The sequence below is a fragment of the Doryrhamphus excisus genome, linkage group LG16, assembly GCF_037039965.1.
Source record: "Doryrhamphus excisus strain RoL-2023G ecotype Guam linkage group LG16, RoL_Dexc_Guam_v1.1, whole genome shotgun sequence".
In the NCBI taxonomy this organism is placed as follows: domain Eukaryota; kingdom Metazoa; phylum Chordata; class Actinopteri; order Syngnathiformes; family Syngnathidae; genus Doryrhamphus; species Doryrhamphus excisus.
The window spans coordinates 4,837,223-4,856,788 of NC_136372.1; the positions used below are offsets into that span (position 1 = coordinate 4,837,223).

Genomic DNA, 19,566 nt, shown 5'->3' on the forward strand with positions numbered 1-19,566 from the left:
ATGTTCAAGCAGTTATGCTATAATTCATCAAGTCCACCGTGTTTAAGTTGATATCGACATACATGGCTGACCGCTTATGTCGACATAAAATTAGCGACCCAAAGGGGTCATTTCTATGAAAAGCTAGCAGTTTATGTCGACATGAGTTTTAGTATTGTTAACTTCATCAACATTGCAAAGCAGCTTGAAACGACAGCGACATAACTACATACTTGGAACTTCCTGTTTAGTGCAAAATAGCTTCAAAATAAAATCACAGGAGTATTAAGCTGGATTCTGACATTTTTAGCTCCTGGAAGAAAGATTTTGCGCATGTATTAATGTACATGTTCATGTATTAAATAATAATACGAAATAAATGTTCAATCAGTTATGCTAACAACCGCTTAAGTCGACACGAGCCAGCCAGTCCCCAAAACACTGCCATCGTCTTTTTCAAATGACCAACCCATGAAGCGGCGATAATAACACAACCTCCTTGGCGGAAGTTCAAAAACAACAACAACAAAACAAACAACCACTGATTTACGCACTCCTAAGCACCACTCCCCCCGGCCCCCCCGGGTCAGAGCCCTATGGGGGTCTGCCCAGAAATAGGTCATTTGTCACACATGATGTCTCGGGGCAGGGGGATGCATTATAGATGAGCCCAAACAGCATGTCTCACTGAGCACGCTTAGCCGGGGCCGCTCCGAGAGGTGGGCGGACCGCCACCAGAACTCGTCGGGAAGGCCATGCTGGGATGTCGTTAAGTAAACACACACACACACACACAAGAGTTCTCTCATGGATGATTTTTGAGGAGGGGTTTTCTAATTTGTTATTACTACGTCTGCACCTGACACCCCCCCGCTTCCCCCAAAAGGGGGCCATCTGCTTTGCACGTCACATCTCTTGCTAACATTTCCAGGCTTTTGATTTCGCTAGCATTCACACATGAACACTTTGTGTGCTCTTTAACAAAAATAGTATTTGCTTTAAATGGAAAATGCAGTAATGGAGAAAGTGGAGAGGGGTGGTGGTGGTGGTGGGGGGCGGGGGGGACAAGTGCTGCACCCATCTGTTCCGCTAGTGCAGGTGGAGTCCTATTCAGTGTGTGTGTGTGTGTGAATGTGTGAAGAGGTAGGGGGTTGCAGGGGGGGGGGGGCAGGAAGAAAGGAAGGGCATTGAGAAGCAGGGAGTGATGGAAGGGCAGGGTTGAGGAGGAGGAGGAGGAGGAGGAAGAGAAGGGGTGGGGTGCTGATCTCTCTCCTGAAGGGGATAATGGGCGAGGAGCGCATTGCAATGGCCGCCGTGTAGTACCCTCCCTGCACAATTAGCCAATCAGCATCCGCCAGGAACGCGCATAAAAGAAGAAGATTGCAGCAGAGGCGCAGAAGGAGACTTGAGCAGGGAATCGCATGCACGCTCGACACAACAAAAAAGGAGAAGAAAAAAAAAACAAAAAAAAAGCAAAGCAGCAGACCAACCAGAAGACCACCCCTCCTTCTTCTCCTCCTCCTCCTCCTCCACCACCTCCTCCCATCCTTGGACACACCCTGCTTGAGGATCACTGCTTCTCTCTCTACTATTTTTTTTCCCTCTCTCATTACCGCCCTCCGCCGTCGCCCACGCCGTTCGGACGGAGAGCTCTTCCTCCTCCATCGTCCTGCAGAAAGCCCCCTTCTCTTTCCTTCCTCATTTTCATCCTATAGAGGGACCCCTATACAACCTCCAGCAGGCTGAGACCCCGCTTAAAGGCCCCAGCTTGTTATTTTTTATCTTTTTTTTTTTCATTTTCATTTTGGAACTCCACAAAAAAAAAAAGGGGTGCGACGACAGCACCGAAGCTTGGTTGAAGCTATCAAGATCAACGCGCAGAAGAGGGACCTAGTTTTCCTTTCCAGTGTACGTCAAGAATGGTTACTGTACGTATGACCTCTCTTGTATTTCTCTATACGGTTTCTCTGGGGGTGCTGGGACTGCGTGTCGGGTCTCTCGGGCCCCATTGTGTCGCACGTGATGTGGCTATCTCGTAGCTTTTTAATGTAAACACAGCGATGTTGAAGAATGATCGAGATCGAGGTGCTGCGTTTTAAAAAAAAATAGTGTCATAGCGAGGGATGCTTCCATTTTAGATGTGTCGCATCCATCGATCTTTACTGGAATTCCGTGACGGGAATAGTGTTCATTTGTAAGACAAGGAAAGAAGGGAGGAAGGGAATAAGGAGGGGTTAGTTGTATTCGCCGCCTGCTTCATGCAACGCAAGGATGCTAGAGACAAAACACACGATGTCTCCCTCGGAGGATGCTCCATCCAACGAGAAGGAGAAAAAAAAAGGTCGAGTCACTCCATGTTGGGGGAGGAGAGACATTACGCATCTTTGCTTTTTTTTTTTTTTTTTTGCTTTAAAAATTAATTAAAATAACAACGCAAGCGCGACAGCATGCACATGCATCTCCATCTCCAACACGGGGCGGCCATGCTTGGTGATAAAATGGAGAGATGCAGGAGGAGGGTGGGGACGATAAATTGGCTCATGGCCGCCGCTTCTTTTGGGCGTGTCTCGGATGGACACCAGGGGCCTTTAAGCCCTGCACGGCCTGCCGACATGCTCCTCTTTACACCCCACTGGACAGGAGGGGGCCAGAATAGTATCAAATAATTAAAAAACAAACATTATTTTATTGTAAATAATAAAAGTATTGTGAATTATAGTGCTAATTATTAAAAAATAATAGTAAACGCTAATAATTAATCCTCCTTTTAACCATTTGCAGTGATTGTACCTGCAAACCTGGACAGACATTGTGTCCTATAGCCCCCCCCCTGCACTCCCCTGAACACACCCCTGTCCCCCCGCCTCCCCCCTCCCTGCTCTTTACACACGCATGGGCCGTAGCCCTCCTCCAACGCCGGTACCGCAGTGGCAGGCGAATAAAAAAAAAAAAAACGTTGAGTCAGACAACCTTCCCGAGGCTCTTACACAATTCCAAGGACAAGGACGAGCTGAGGCCACCGTGGCAGTAAACCAGCTTTTGCAGCCTTTAACCGACAAATACTAGAAAATGATTATTAAAATGATTCTTATTAAGACTACAATCAGGAAGTGCAATTATGTTATGTAAGCTTTGTCCAAACAGCTAAAAGTCTAAATTTGATTTGTTATTTTTTTTACTTGCATCCTTTTACTTGACTGTAAGAGTCATTGTCCCGGGCGCCGTGCACACGCACAAAGCGCCACTGTGCGCATTAATATTCATAGTGCTGCCATAGCCCCGTGCAAGAGGGAGAAGAGGAGGAACGGGTGGCTCTTTTGTTTGGGGCCTGTCAATACGTTTATTCAGCAAAAAGACACGCCACGCTCCGTGAATGCCTGCGGAGCTTAGAAGGAGGGGGGGCGGGGGGGTGTGAATGAGGAAGGAGGGGGTTAGATTGGTTAGATTTAAAGATTTTTTTTTAGTTCAATTTAATTACAATAAATACAGGAACAGTGTAAGAGAGAGGAGGTTGGGAAGTGGCCACTCCCTTTTTTTCAGCACGCTGGCCAGCGCCCCGGACATGTCTTCTTATTTTAGTGCTGCTTGATTTGTTATTTTGTTTTTTTAAAAATATGATCTGTGTGACTTCTGTTGCCATTTCTCCTTTATCTTTCTTTCTTTCATTTTTTTTTTTTTTTTAAATACAGCTGCCACCATAATCCCTTAAACTGCGGAGAGTGTGCCTAATGCCCTTTGTTTGGGATAATCCTGTAATCTGTGTTATTTAGATGGCTCATTTACACTCGACGGACTAGCAGGGCTTAAAAAAGCAAAGAGTGGAGGACAAGAAGCGAGTGTTTGATATAATAAGGTGGACATTGAGAGGAGAGCAGGTTGTGTTTCTATGAAGAGGAGAGGCTATTGCAGTGTCAAGGTCACATTCTTGCACTTTTATGAGCCAATTTGGAAGCAAAAAAAGTAAAATATATCTCTACATAGCCACAAATTATTATTATATTACATTAAAAGTGAAGGTATTAAACTAAAATTTTAATTTATCAAACACTTTTAAAAGAATTTCTCTAAAAGTTATTTGTTTTTTTGAAATAATTTCATGCTTAGAATCTAAACACAGAATCTAAAATGATGAATGATGTAATTTCAGATTTTTGTGAAGTGTCCCTTTTGATTTAGTCCTCTCACTTCCATGTAGTTCCACACAGCGCACATAACGTGCAATGACTTACAGTGAGTGTACATCACATAGCCTGCAGTGCTGCACTGCATTTGGAGCAGAAGTGAATTGGCAGGGCTGTTTACATGCACTCAAAAGGAAAAGCAAAGGAGAGCAAGAACAAGAACAACAACAACAAAAAAAAAGACAAGTCTGCATGTACATAGATAGCCAGGCAGTGCCTCTATCTTCTGGTTTTTTTTTATCAATTTTATTATTATAATAAACGAGTGTAGGACGCATGTGAGCTTGGCAACGATAGAGCGAGGCATGAGGGCTCTCGTTTGCGTGCGAGTCTGGCTTGCTGTGCTGGAGGAGAGGCTGGCCTCGTGTTTGCGTGCGAGTCTGGGCCCATGTGTAGGCGATGTAGCTGATGCGGTAGATTAAATATTAAGGGAGATCTCGCAGAACCCCAAAATAGAAGAAAAAAAAAAAGGCAGGCAAGCAGTGTGGGCCACATAGAATAACAAATTGAATTCATTAAGTATCTTAAAAGAGAGTTTATAAGTGATCATTTATTAGACAGCTAACAGGGGGAGGTGTCATGGAAGGATGCTAGGATATTTAGATTCTTATTTCTGGATTATTCATGCATTTTAAAGCACGTTGTTGGGATTTTTTGACACTTTACAGATGAAAATAATCCTCGACAAATGAACATTTGATGTGAATTATAGAATTTTACCACCAAATATGCCTCTCTTTCTTTGCTTAGAATGCTTTTGTCATATTTGGGACACACGCACTTGCTCATACTACTGTTAGTAGGCCGCGTCACATCACATAACGGCGCATAAGCGTGTCTTTTATAATTAACGGAAGCACCACGACGATGACGTTCGACGAGACAGATTGATTGAAGTATTTTATTTTTAGGACTGCCAAACTGTCGCCGCTCGTTTCTTTTATGCTTTGTATCGCAGCTACACCAACATGAAGTATACATAGCAAAAAAATGGTAATATTTGCTGTGATAAGAAGCTAGCAGGAGGCACACGGCGCAGCTTGAAAGAGTTAAGAGAAAAGAAAAAACAGAAAGAAAGCCATGCAGAGCCATTAGACACAATGCAGTCTTTGAGGAGCTGTTGCCCGGGCAACCTGAGGGGAGGTGAGGCTGGGAGGAAGACTGCAGGTTGCAGAGACGAGGGGAAAGAGGCAGGTTAGGCGTAGCTATTCATAGAAACTGGGGAAGAGGGAAGCGATGGCACAAAGATGTATGATCATGTGCAACGGAAAGGGAGCATATGTGATCATCATATGCGGATTTGTGCGGAATTATACCAAGATTTGATGCCTTTTTATGATAAGTGAGTTCATATTTAACTAAAATAATGCCCAATGTGAGGGACTTTTGCTTGTTGCTATAAAATATGATTAAATTTGATGGCATATTACCATTCCGGATTGCAAAGTTGCTTTCCTGCAGCCGGTGAAATAACACAAAGACAAGCCAGCGAAGGAAAAAGGGAAAAGAAGGTGAAAAAAAAAAGTGGAGTAGAGAAGTTTCTGACCACACAGCTGTTATTTGAGAATCCCCCGTGGAACAAATTAAGCAACACGGTGAGGCACAGTGGCGCATCGTGAACCCCTCATGCTGTTACACCACCTGCAAGGACAAAAATAATAATAATAAAAAAAATTAATATAGTTTATTTAGTCACATATTGCTGTAATATGGTGTGCAGTGATGTAATGGTCTTTGACCCTGCAAGACAAGAGGGGGATGGGATGAGAAAGGAAAAAGGGACTGTGACATCTGCAGGACCAGAGGCAGAGATCGAGATGGGGAGGGGGGGGGTGGAAGGAGGAGGGGGGGGGGATATTAAATCAGCTCAAGCATCCATCTCCATTTTAGCAATGCTGATTCCTGACCTTTCCACTGACAAGGACAAAGAGGGCAGGCCTGTCTTTTTTTTTTTTTTTTTTTTTTTTAAATCTCTCGACCGCCGCTCATGCCAACCTGACGCCGCCGTCTCCCTCAGCAGATAATCAGCACCATGGAAACCCAGGTGTCCAACGGTCCGAGCGGAACTAGCCTGCCCAACGGCCCCGTCATTAGCACCAACGGCGCCACGGACGACAGCAAAACCAACCTGATCGTCAATTACCTGCCTCAGAATATGACGCAGGAGGAGTTTAAGAGTCTGTTCGGCAGCATCGGGGAGATCGAGTCGTGCAAACTCGTCAGGGACAAGATCACGGGTAAGGGAATGCAAACACGGGGGAATGGGAACGGGAATCCCGTAACTAACTTTTGCCGCTTGTGCAGGTCAGAGTCTGGGCTACGGCTTTGTCAACTACGTGGATCCAAACGATGCGGACAAGGCCATCAACACACTCAATGGTCTCAAACTGCAGACTAAAACAATCAAGGTGAGAAGAACATGACATATTTTTGGGGTGGAAAAGAAAGGAAGTGGCCATTTTGTCAAGGGGAGGAAGGGGGTGGGCGACAGACACGGCAGAAGGGAAGGGGAGGAGAAGGCAGAAGGCAGCAGCGAGGAGAACAAAGAAAGCGGGAGAAAGGGGTGAAAAGCGGAGGTCAGAAAGCACGGAGGGGTTATTGTGATGGAAATGTAATTAGGGAAGCCTGGTTGTGGTACACCCAGGGTGGGGCGGGGTCAAGGCAGGTTACCCCCTACCCCCATCTGCCTCCAATCGGGGCTAATTAGGGCTCTTCTTTGTGCTGAAATCAGATGAGGGAAGGAAGGGGAATACAGAGGAGGACAGCACATCCTGTCTTATTCTCCGGCAAAGTAGATGATTGGAACAAAGTGCGGTGCCGCAAAGAAATCGAATCTCCTGCAGAGCAGACGACTGTCCGACAGCTGCCCACTGATGAGGCGTTAATTCTGACTTATGACTGCAGCTGAAAGCAACGAGAATGTAGATTTGGATGTGAGGGTGACCTTGACTACACTGAACCGCTGCACACAAAAAGGGTTAGCTTGTTAGCTCGGGTTGGCTTGAAATTTCTCACACATCTCGACAAAACTTTCAGATGTTTGTGCAGATAACAAATTTGGTATACACTTTTAGCGGACTGACAAGCAAAAAATATGAGCCAGAAAAAAATGGCTGCCACCAAGCAAAACGTCTTTGCAGTGGAAATATTTGTAAATATTTGTAATAATTGTATTAACACTTTGACAATACAGTCAAACCTAGCTTTTTGTACACCCCAATTTTCATACAATATTACACATAACAAACTAGTCCGATTGCCTTGTATTGTATTGTATTGTTCTGTGAAATTGCTTGCCCAAACTATGCTACAAACAATTGACAGTTACTATGGTACCCATTATGTTATTGTATGGTCATATCACCCAAAAAAATAAAATTAATAAAGTAAAGTTTAAAAAAAAAACTTAAATTATATTAAGAAAGCAGGAAGTGAACAAATGTAACAGTTACTGATTGTAAAAGTACCAGATGGAGGGGTAGGATTTAATAAGTTTTGCTTCTTCCTACTCCTTTTGGACATGTGGAACTGTGAACTGATTATGGGATGCATTCAATTGTAATCTGATGCATGTTCAAATGAAATAAAACCATTACCATTATCATGCTAATGGTATAATTTATTTCAAACATGCATGCAGTTTACACTGAAGTCTGAAAAAGAGTAGGAAGAAGCAGAGCTTATTTAATCCTACCCCCCCCTCTCACGCTATGCAATGCTGACTCAATGAGTGTGACTGCTACATAACTCACCATGGGGCCAAACAAAGTTGCGAGTGCCAGCAGTTTGATAAAGAATGTGAACGATATTGAATTCAATCTCTTGCCAGGATGCGTACGTCAAGTCCGCATCAGCAATAATCTCCATTCATTATCTCATTTATTATTATTTAGCATTATTTTCTACATGTAAAAATATCATTTTTTCTGTATAAAATGTAATTTTTGTTAATATTTTGGGGTTTTCTTCCAAACTTTTGGGAGGATAAGCGGTAGAAAATTCATGAATTAATGAATATATATAAACACTGAGGTACCACTGTATCCGTATTATATGTTTTGTAGCATAGCATTTTATGCATACCCCAAAAAGGGCGTCTGTAAAAATATCATTTTTTTCTGTATAAAATTAAATTTTTGTTAATATTTGGGGTTTTCTTCCAAACTTTTGAAACAAATATATATATATAAAAACCTGTTATTGACTGGCGACCAGTCCAGGGTGTACCCCGCCTCTCGCCCGAAGACAGCTGGGATAGGCTCCAGCACCCATGCAACCCCTGTGAGGATAAGCAGTAGAAAATAAATGAATGAATGAATATATATAAACACTGAGGTACCACTGTATCTGTATTATATGTTTTGTAGCATAGCATTTTAGGCACACCCCATAAAGGATGCCATAAAATGTGATAAGAAAAAGACATTCCACAGAAGATTAAGTCCATCAAAGAAAAATTAATACATAATGGGAATAATCTTGGCCCGTGTGCCGCAGTTTTAAACCCAATGGAACTACACAACACACATAGAACACTACTATTGCACTTCAGTACTTTAGATAATGCAACGCTTCTATTTCCTATAAGCGTGCTAGGACCGCAGTTTATTTGCTCTGATTCTGCAGCAGGCATGAATAGAGAAGAGAGGGGGGGGAAGGCTTTGGACTATGGGGGGCATCGGCAGCAGCAGTCGAGGGGTAAGGGGGTCGAGCTGACAGGATTAGAGGCCATATGGGCTTCAGGCACCATCTGTACTGTCGGAGAGGCAAGGAGAGGGTTAATTATAGGGCAGCCTTTGCTCCCCTAATGTAAAGAGTCCCTCCGCCTCCCCTTTTAAGAACGCCCTAATCACTGAGCAGCACAACCCTCCTGCACAATGAACACATGGCGCTTAGCGAACACCTGCATTGACGATATCAGACTTGAAAAACTAGTAAATGTTGACGTTTCAGCCGATCATATAGAGGAGTCTGAGCTGTGTGTTTAAAGGGTTGTCAAGGATGCTGCAGTCTTGTGATGTGATGAGTTACGCTGTTTGCCAGTAGTCACACCCCCCCCTCCGTCCCCCCCACTCCTACCCGGGAGGATTGAGACAAAGGAAAAGAGGCAGGGCCAGTGAAGGCAGCCTATCTCAGACAACACGCACTCTGTCTTCTCCATCATCACACACAAACACAACACTCGCCACCATCTCTGCTTCGTGCTCGCACACAACAACATATTGTTTCATGTTCCTCTGCTTATAATAGGAGACCAACAGAAGGGATAGAGACTGTTAGGGACAGAAGCACAGATGCAACCACAACTAATAGAGGAAGAAAACACAAACACTTAAGCTTTATTGTTGTGCGGTTGTGGACGAGTGGTACCCGACTGATTCAATTGGCGGCCATTGTCACAGCCTGTCTTAGAGAGGAAGCAGTGAACACGTTTTTTGATTTTTCTAAAAAAAAAAAAAAAAAAAAACACATATTGAGACTAAAGTCCTGAATTTACGAAAAATAATTTAGCAAATTTCCGAGAATCACGTCGTACTGTACATTTACGAGAAACTTGCAATATTACGAGAATCAAGTAAAAAAAAAAAAAATGTTGAATTACAAAAATAAAGTGACAAATTTACAAGAATCAGGTCGTACTTTACTCGTATGAGAAAAAACTTGTTATATTACAAAACTAAAGTCGTGAATTTACGACAATTGTCTTTGATTTACGAGAAAAAACACATTTTGAGACTACAGTCCTGAATTTACGAATAATAAACAAAACTAATTTCGCAAATTTCCGAGAATCACGTTGTACTGTACATTTAAGAGAAACTTGTAATATTACGGGAATCAAGTCGTACAAAAAAATTTTGAATTACAAAAATAAAGTGACAAATTTACGAGAATCAGGTCGTACTTTACTTGTATGAGAAAAAAAACTTGTGATATTACGAAACTTAAGTCGTGAATTTACGACAATGTGTTTTTAGCAAATTTCCGAGAATCACGTCGCACTGTACATTTACGAGAAACTTGTAATATTACGAGAATCAATATGTACAAAAAAAATTTTGAATTACAAAAATAAAGTGACAAATTTACGAGAATCAGTTCGTACTTTACTTGTATGAGAAAAAAACTTGTGATATTACGAAACTAAAGTCGTGAATTTACGACAATAGTCTTTGATTTACGAGAAAAAAAACACATTATGAGACTAAAGTCCTGAATTTACGAAAAATAAACAAAAATAATTTAGCAAATTTCTGAGAATCACGTCGTACCGTACATTTACGAGAAACTTGTAATATTATGAGAATCAAGTCGTACAAATAAAAAATTTAAATTACAAAAATAAAGTGACAAATTTACGAGAATCAGGTCGTACTTTACTTGTATGAGAAAAACAACTTGTGATATTACGAAACTAAAGTCGTGCATTTACGACAATAGTCTTTGATTTACGAGGAAAAAAACACATTATGAGACTACAGTCCTGAATTTATGAAAAATAAACAAAAATAATTTAGCAAATTTCAGAGAATCACTTCGTACCGTACATTTACGAGAAACTTGTAATATTACGAGAATCAAGCCGTACAAAAAAAATTTAATTATAAAAATAAAGTGACAAATTTACGAGAATCAGGTTGTACTTGTATGAGAAAAAAACTTGTGATATTACGAAACTAAAGTCGTGCATTTACGACAATAGCACAATAGCATTAACACATTATGACACTAAAGTCCTGAATTTATGAAAAATAAACAAAAATAATTTAGCAAATTTCTGACATTAAAAACTAATTTAATGTTTCAATAAGTGAAATTGTCAAATAGATACGTGAGCTACGGACTGGACTGTGCTGCATTTGTTTACACTTCCTGTTTCAAAGAACTACACATAAAGTTACATCCCTATTTGACTATGATGCCTTCACTAGTATAAAAATGATTGACCTTTTTTGGCGATTTCTAGGTATCATATGCCAGGCCGAGCTCGGCGTCTATTCGTGACGCAAACCTTTACGTCAGCGGACTCCCCAAGACCATGAGCCAGAAGGACATGGAGCAGCTTTTCTCCCAATACGGTCGCATCATCACATCCCGCATCCTCGTGGACCAAGTCACAGGTATAGCCTTATTGGCTTTTCCAAACATCTCAGCTCCCCCCGGATGAACCTCGTGTCAGACTGGTGGGCATCACCGGCAGCCCGAGATGCCAAGGTAGTAACATTGGCGTGTTATTCTTATTCGGAGCAGGCATATCACGGGGAGTGGGCTTCATCCGGTTTGACAAGCGAAACGAAGCGGAGGAGGCCATCAAGGGCCTGAACGGACAGAAGCCTCTGGGCGCCGCCGAGCCCATCACTGTCAAGTTCGCCAACAACCCCAGCCAGAAGACGGGCCAGGCTTTGCTGACTCAGCTGTATCAGACGGCCGCCCGCCGCTACACGGGGCCACTGCACCACCAGACGCAGCGATTCAGGTACTGACGCTTGGGGACGAACTTGGCCCCGCGGGGGACCCACCACTAACATCGACTGTCTGCTTAAAGGGGAACGTACCATTAATGAAAGGGTTATTCATGAATGAGTCTGACAATGCTAAATTGCTAGAGTACTCCCATTATTTGACAACAATGCTAGCTGTGTCAAAATGTCATGCTTTTACTATGAAAGGGAATATCATTAATGCCTCAACAGTCTCTTACCGACCCTCAACTACACTATTTCACTCATGAATCCTCTGGAAGTGGAAACAACCTAATCTGTCGACTAAAATTCTGCCGTGTGCATTTATCCTTAAAACAATATCTTTTTCTCTGACTTTCTTTTAAACTGCAGCGTGATCCCTTCTCTTGGAAAGGGACCAGATCCAAATAGCAGCTCAAAACCAATGTAAGAGACCAGATTTTTACCATAAAAACAACACTAAGTAGATATAAATCATTGCTGTACATGCAGGAACCTTGCTAACACTTCATTGGTATGTCCTGTAATGTTTTCACTCCAAAATAATATTCTGGGAAAAACCACACAGTTATTATAAGTAAAGGATAAGACGGTGTAGGGATTTTGTTCAGTTATTAGATTTAAAGTGAGCTAGCTAGTCGCTTAGGGCCGATAAAGGATAGTCAGTCAGTTAGGCTGCGTTCACACTTGTAGTTCGGTAGTCTTGATGAGGCACTTTGGTGCGGTTCGTTTAGCGTTCACACTGGTATTTTTATCATTGGACCAAAGTGGACCCCTCTGGATTGAATACGTACACTGTAAACCCGAATGTACTTAAAAGTACTTAAATAAATGAAGTTATGCATACTCAAAGTTCTTAAAAAAGTTCTAACAACTTAATTATGTCAAGTTCATTTAACATGTTGTTCCTTTTTGAGTACTTTTAACTAATATGTTTTGATTAAATTAAGTAAGATTAACTTAAAAACGGCGGCACAGTGGTTGAGTGGTTAGCTCGCAGACCTCACAGCTAAGAGACCAGGGTTCAATTCCACACTCGGCCATCTCTGTGTGGAGTTTGCATGTTCTCCCCGTGCATACATGGTTTTCTCCAGGTACGCCGGTTTCCTCCCACATTCCAAAAAAATGCTAGGTTAATTGGCGACTCCAAATTGTCCATAGGTATGAATGTGAGTGTGAATGGTTGTTTGTCTATATGTGCCCTGTGATTGGCTGGCCACCAGTCCAGGGTGTACCCCACCTCTCGCCCAAAGACAGCTGGGATAGGCTCCAGCACCCCCCGCGACCCTTGTGAGGAAAAGCGGTAGAAAATGAATGAATGGATAGTTTACATACAACTTAAGACACTGTAAATCGGAATGCTCAAAATAATTAATTGGTATAAGTATAGTTAGTAGCTTAAAATTTTCTTAAAAGTTCTACTTATAAATGTTGATGATCTGCCTTTTCAGTTTATTTATTTAACTTTTTGGGGGCTGCACGGCGGTCGTGTGGTTAGCGCGCAGACCTCACAGCTAGGAAACCCGGGTTCAGTTCCACCCTCGGCCATCTCTGTGTGGAGTTTGTGCGGGTTTTCTCCGGGTACTCCGGTTTCCTCCCACATTCCAAAAACATGCTAGGTTAATTAGCGACTCCAAATTGTCCATAGGTATGAATGTGAGTGTGAATGGTTGTTTGTATGTGCTCAAAGACAGCTGGGATAGGCTCCAGCACCCCACACGACCCTTGTGAGGATAAGCGGTAGAAAATGAATGAATGAATGAACTTTTTGCAGATTTGTGTAACCTACTTAAAATAATGAACTTGTAGTTAATTAAAAAGTAAAAAAGTATCTATTAAACATGAATAAATCAAACGAAGAATCATTCATTCATTCATTTTCTACCGCTTTTCCTCACGAGGGTCGCGAGGGGGGTGCTGGAGCCTATCCCAGTTGTCTTTAGGCGAGAGGCGGGGTACACCCTGGACTGGTCGCCAGCCAATCACAGGGCACATATAGACAAACAACCATTCACACTCACATTCATACCTATGGACAAATGAAACCTACACAACATTGACTTCCTGTTCAATGCAAAATAAGATTAAAAATAAAAGCATGGCAAATTAGCATAGCTAATGTCATTCATTCATTCATTTTCTACTGCTTATCCTCACAAGGATCGCGGGGATGCTGGAGCCTATCCCAGCTGTCTTCAGGCGAGAGGCGGGGTACACCCTGGACTGGACTAGCCAATCACAGGGCACATATAGACAAACAACCATTCACACTCACATTCATACCTATGGACAATTTGGAGTCGCTAATTAACCTAGCATGTTTTTGGAATGTGGGAGGAAACCGGAGTACCCGGAGAAAACCCACGCATGCACGGGGAGAACATGCAAACTCCACACAGAGATGGCCGAGGGTGGAATTGAACCCTAGTGTCCTAGCTGTGAGGTCTGCGCGCTAACCACTCGACCACCGTGCCGCCCTATTAATTAAATTATGAACTGATTGCCTTAGTTTTTTTAGTTCTGCTAACTTATTCGGGTTTACAGTGTAGGTTAATTTAATATTCTGGTTAGATTTCGTTTCATTGTCACACACATCGAGAAAGAGAGAGCACTTCTAATGCATTTCTGCATGTTTTTTGCTGTCATTTTAACACTGGTCCGTGTCTCAGTTCCATTTAACATTCACATCTGAACTCAAAGTGAACCGAACCGCACCAGAGTTCACTGGCTTGTTTGGTGATTGCGGTCCCGCCAAACAAACACACCAGAGTTCCCCTGTAAACCTAAGCAAACATGACAAGTGTGAACGCACCCTTAGCGCTTGGTTGGTGTGGAGCTGCCATGCAATGAAGGATGCCCCCCCCCCCTCAGCTACATGTCAAAAGTGAAAGGCCACCCCTTCCTTGTAGATCTCCTAACTAACTTCTCCATCCCCCTTCACTCTCCCTCTTGCATTGCAGACTCGACAATTTACTAAACGCCAGCTACGGAGTCAAGAGGTAAATGCCAAAAAAAAAAAAAAAGGTGTACTTTCAAAAGCATCCATGCCTAAAAATAAAACCTCAAACAAAGCGCCCGGAATACCATCTGCTGACTTTATGAAATCAGGCTGTTAAAACGGCAACATTGTAGCCTTCTCATCACAGCAGGGTATTCTGGCATGGCTTTGTTTAAACTTTTTTTTTTTTTTTTTAATTTCAACTGGATAGCAATAATTTACTTTCTGAACTAACATTGTCCGTTTAAGTTGCTTTAATGTCCCCTTTTTTTCCCTTTCCCCCCCCCCCACACCACCAGCATGGACATACCAGATTCCGTTTGCGTCTGTTTGCTCCAGTTTTTTTTTGTATGATTTGACTTTTAATTTGCTTTTCATCCCTCTCTAGGTTTCTGTGTTTCGTTCACTACTGTGCTTTCAGTTGAACATTGTGATTCATGTGTTGAATTCTTGCAGACGGCTTTGGTCAGCAGAGACAATAAGCAGACCGTGTGGGTTGTCTTATGTGTCTTCAGTGTCGTTTTGTATGGAAGCAGGTAGTTTGGAGCCACAAGTGTGCAGCAGGAGGAGACGTGGTCTCCAGACTGTGTTATGTAGCGTATTACTTCTCCCAGATGCACGCCCACCAACTAAAGCTAGCGTAGAGCACTGAATATTACGTGGAACTTCAGAATGACACCCATGGTAGCTCTCCCGCTCTCTTCCCCAGATTCTCACCCATCACCATTGACAGCATGACCAGCCTCGCCGGCGTCAACCTCACCGGTCCCACCGGAGCCGGGTGGTGCATCTTTGTGTATAATTTGTCACCCGAAGCGGATGAAAGCGTCCTGTGGCAGCTCTTCGGGCCTTTCGGTGCCGTCACCAACGTCAAGGTCATCCGTGACTTCACCACCAACAAATGTAAGGGCTTCGGTTTTGTCACCATGACCAACTACGACGAGGCCGCCATGGCAATCGCGAGCCTTAACGGCTACCGCTTGGGTGACCGCGTGCTGCAGGTTTCCTTCAAGACCAGCAAGCAACACAAGGCCTGAGAGAGGGAAGGGGGGGGCCTTGCTGGCGCCAGCACCTTTGACCTGCACGGGGAGGGGTGGGGGATTACCTGAGCTCCCTGTGCCATCACTCTATTTATGGGCCTGGACTGAGTCTCTCTCTCTGACGCTTTCTCACACAAATCCACACTATATAATCGCAAACACACACATATCGACAACACATGACCAAACCGATCCATAGGCAAGCATCCACAAGTCAGAGTTTCAAACAAAAACACTAGTGGAGTTTTTCCTGTTCTCTTTCCACGACATGCTAGTCCTTCCCTGTCTTTGCCTGGATTGAATTAGAAGGGTTGCGTAGCTGCTTTGTTGGGTAGGGGGGTTAAGAGCGATCTATTTAGGAGACAGTCTAACGAATGTGACAAAGAATGTGCTTTGATTGAATTCAGGCAAATGATGGCAACTGATGAACAAAACAGAAAAATAATAAGAATAGCGATCAAAAAAATTTTTTTTAAATCAACATGTGCAATTTACCCCAAAACTTTAACCCCTACATCACCTCCTGTTTTCTTGCTTGGAGAAGATGGAGTCACTTTTTTTTTTTTTTTTTTTAAACACTTGGGGCATTTTGAAAATCGGTGACTTTTTTTAAGATCAAAGAAAATGAAATGAAAAAACAGTGTTCTCTTATATACGTCTATCAAAATATAACTATATATTCAATATATAAGGTGGTAATAATAGCCGAATATGTAAGCATTTTCTAAAAAACCTTGACTACTGTTTCCTGACGTGCTTTATTGAGGTGGCAAAGGCAGTTTTTCTCTACCCCCCTGTGTGAGCTTCTAAAGCTCTGACCTAATGTGACAACACAGTAGGCGACTTCATTAATCCGGGAACCGCAACAAAAACTAGTCTGAATACCATAAGAATCTTCCCTCCACCACTCCGATATTCATAATAAAATATTACAGAAATAGAAGTCCACAAGAGCAAAAATGACTAATCTGTCCTCGGGTTGTATTAACAAGAAGCAAACTGTCTATGAACTCAGAAAAGGCGTACTTTAGGAACAATTTTAATGAACTGCTGGTTGTTGCTTGTTACTTGTCAGAGTTAAATTGGTATGAAAAACGTAGCTGTGATGGTTTTTGCTGGTCGGAATGTTGCCACACCCTTAAAAAGCCAATTGACGAATGACTTAACAGGTCTGCAGAGAGCCATCACATAAAAATATCAAAGAATGGCGCCGTTAGAAGTTGCAGAAACAACAACAAAAACAACCAACCAAACATCCAGCGCAAGTAAAGACACCAGACTATCCGACCGGCTAGATCTTTTGCTAGCATGCTTGGGTTTGAATGCTACCACACCCAAGAAAGCCCATGTGGTCAGATTGATAGCGGACAACAGGCAAAATAGACTGACCAATGACTGAGCAGATCTTCAGAGATACATTACATAACAACCTCAAAGAACGGCGATGTTTGAAGTTGCAGAAACAAAAAAAAATCAACCAAACATCCAGCGCGAGTAAAGACATCAGACTATCCGACCGGCTAGATCTTTTGCTAGCATGCTTGGGTTTGAATGCTACCACACCCAAGAAAGCCCATGTGGTCAGACTGATAGCGGACAACAGGTAAAAATAGACTGACCAATGACTGAGCAGGTCTTCAGAGATACATTACATAACAACCTCAAAGAACGGCGATGTTTGAAGTTGCAGAAACAAAAAAAAAATCAACCAAACATCCAGCGCGAGTAAAGACATCAGACTATCCGACCAGCTAGATCTTTTGCTAGCATGCTTGGGTTTGAATGCTACCACACCCAAGAAAGCCCATGTGGTCAGACTGATAGCGGACAACAGGTAAAAATAGACTGACCAATGACTGAGCAGGTCTTCAGAGATACATTACATAACAACCTCAAAGAACAGCGATGTTAGAAGTTGCAGTAACAACAAAAAAAACAACCAACCAAACATCCAGCGCGAGTAAAGACACCAGACTATCCCTTGAAGACAAAGACCGGCTAGATCTTTTGCTAGCTTGCTTGGGTTTGAACGCTACCACACCCAAGAAAGCCCATGTGGTCAGATTGATAGCGGACAACAGGCAAAATAGACTGACCAATGACTGAGCAGGTCTTCAGAGATACATTACATAACAACCTCAAAGAACGGCGCTATTATTCATCGTCAGTCGAATCCATGCGGATCAAAAAAAAAAAAGAACGACTGAACATCGACACCCGGCAATGTAAAAGATCCTTTCCAGGTTTTCTGACTTCTGGTTTTTGCTAGCATGCTTCGACTTGACCCAATAATGCGGTCAGAAAGATACAGGACGACTGACAAAACAGCATGTCTGCCAAGAGATATCGCCATAAAACCTCAAAGACGTGCTGCTATTATTTGTCAGTCTGGTCCCTCGATAAAACCTCCAAAAACCGAACATCATCCACAAGCAAAGACATCCAGCAATGAATAAAAACACTATCCCTTAAGGAGAAACACAACCAGTCCCTCCAGCTTTGCCCGATGCGTCTCACTTTTACCTCCTTTTCAAACAACTCCGAGAAGCATTGAACTCCCGCCCTGGTGACAAAAAAAAAAAAAATCCGAGTGCACTACATCAAGACGGTAAATAGGTGTCACATTTGTGCTTCCGTCGACAAACAAGAGAACGATATTTGGTTTATTTGTTTCCGCGCTTCTCAAAATATCTCCAACCCCGGCTGGGCTCCCTTATGGGAACATTAAGGCAAAGACCCGTCTTATCTGAAGTGTCTGTCACAGACCCGACGTGAGCTTTTACCGTGGGGAGGGGCTCACGTCTTTCACTATCAAGACATCTGCACATGATAATAGATTTAAATAGGGTCAACTATATTCAAGACATTTTTTTGTTGCTTTTCTAAATGACGCTGTGTTAGCCAAAGAGGACGATCTCTTTGAAAAGGATTACATTAGAGATAAATCTATTTTTATACATACAAAGGAACAAGACCTTGTGCTGAATTTTTACAGATTCTTAAGCTTGGGGAAAAAAAAAAAATTGGGACATCGCATGGCTTTACTTTAAACCCTCTGATGTTTGCAGCGCAAGGGGTGGTGGTGGTGGGGGGGGGAATCGAGCATGCGGTGTTCGGGTGGGGATCGAGGGAAAAAGAGGGGTGGGGGGCAGAGGAACACTATCGGAGAACAACTTAAACCGCTCGCCCGTGACGAACTTGACAGCGAAGACAAAAAAAGAAGTGAATCTGATGTAAACAAATAGGTCAAGCTCAACAGTTGGGGGGGGGGGTAGCAATGACTCATGCATCTACGCTTTTGACTGCATCTCTCGTCCTCAACTTGTACGCAGTGTTGCTGCGGTGAGACCATCTCATTGCCCACAAGCTGACAAACTGACGGGGAAACAGATTGAAAGCGACAATACGGCTTTTTGCTGAGCACGATCCTTTTAGATAGATTTGCATTTTTTCTGCCAAAGAGTTTGCTTTGCAAGTCAGTGTAACTTTAATATCCCCTGATTCATTGCTGTACAAATCTGTTATTGATGGCGTAAGGACCCCTCTGTGTTTTTTTTAAGTTCTTACGTTTTCAACGCGTATCATTTACTAAATTAATTTTAATATCGGGCCGCTATCCGGCGTTGTAGGCCGATATATCGGGCCTCTATCCGGCGTTGTAGGCCGATATCGGGCCTCTATCCGGCATTGTAGGCCGATATCGGGCCTCTATCCGGCGTTGTAGGCCGATATCGGGCCTCTATCCGGCATTGTAGGCCGATATCGGGCCTCTATCCGGCATTGTAGGCCGATATCGGGCCGCTATCCGGCGTTGTAGGCTGATATGGGGTCGATTTTCAGCGTTTTAGGCCAATATCGAGCCAATTTTTTAGCATTTTAGGCCCATATCGAGCCAATTTTCAGCA

General features: G+C 42.9%; 1 protein-coding gene across 16 annotated transcripts; it reads left to right on the forward strand.

Moving 5' to 3' along the window:
* Positions 1-1,190: 1,190 nt before the first annotated feature.
* elavl3 (ELAV like neuron-specific RNA binding protein 3) lies at positions 1,191-17,812 on the forward strand. Of its 16 annotated transcripts, none has more exons than XM_058049118.2 (8): positions 1,191-1,907; positions 6,178-6,397; positions 6,465-6,568; positions 11,128-11,281; positions 11,409-11,637; positions 11,996-12,049; positions 14,584-14,622; positions 15,310-17,812. In XM_058049118.2, the coding sequence occupies exons 1-8, from the start codon at positions 1,899-1,901 to the stop codon at positions 15,656-15,658; spliced, it is 1,158 nt and encodes a 385-aa protein (XP_057905101.1). In that variant the 5' UTR covers positions 1,191-1,898; the 3' UTR covers positions 15,659-17,812. The 16 variants fall into 16 exon arrangements, with proteins under 16 accessions (XP_057905101.1, XP_078653585.1, XP_057905102.1 ...); XM_078797459.1 differs by having other exon boundaries at positions 15,331-17,812; XM_058049119.2 differs by having other exon boundaries at positions 11,412-11,637.
* The last annotated feature ends 1,754 nt before the right edge of the window (positions 17,813-19,566 follow it).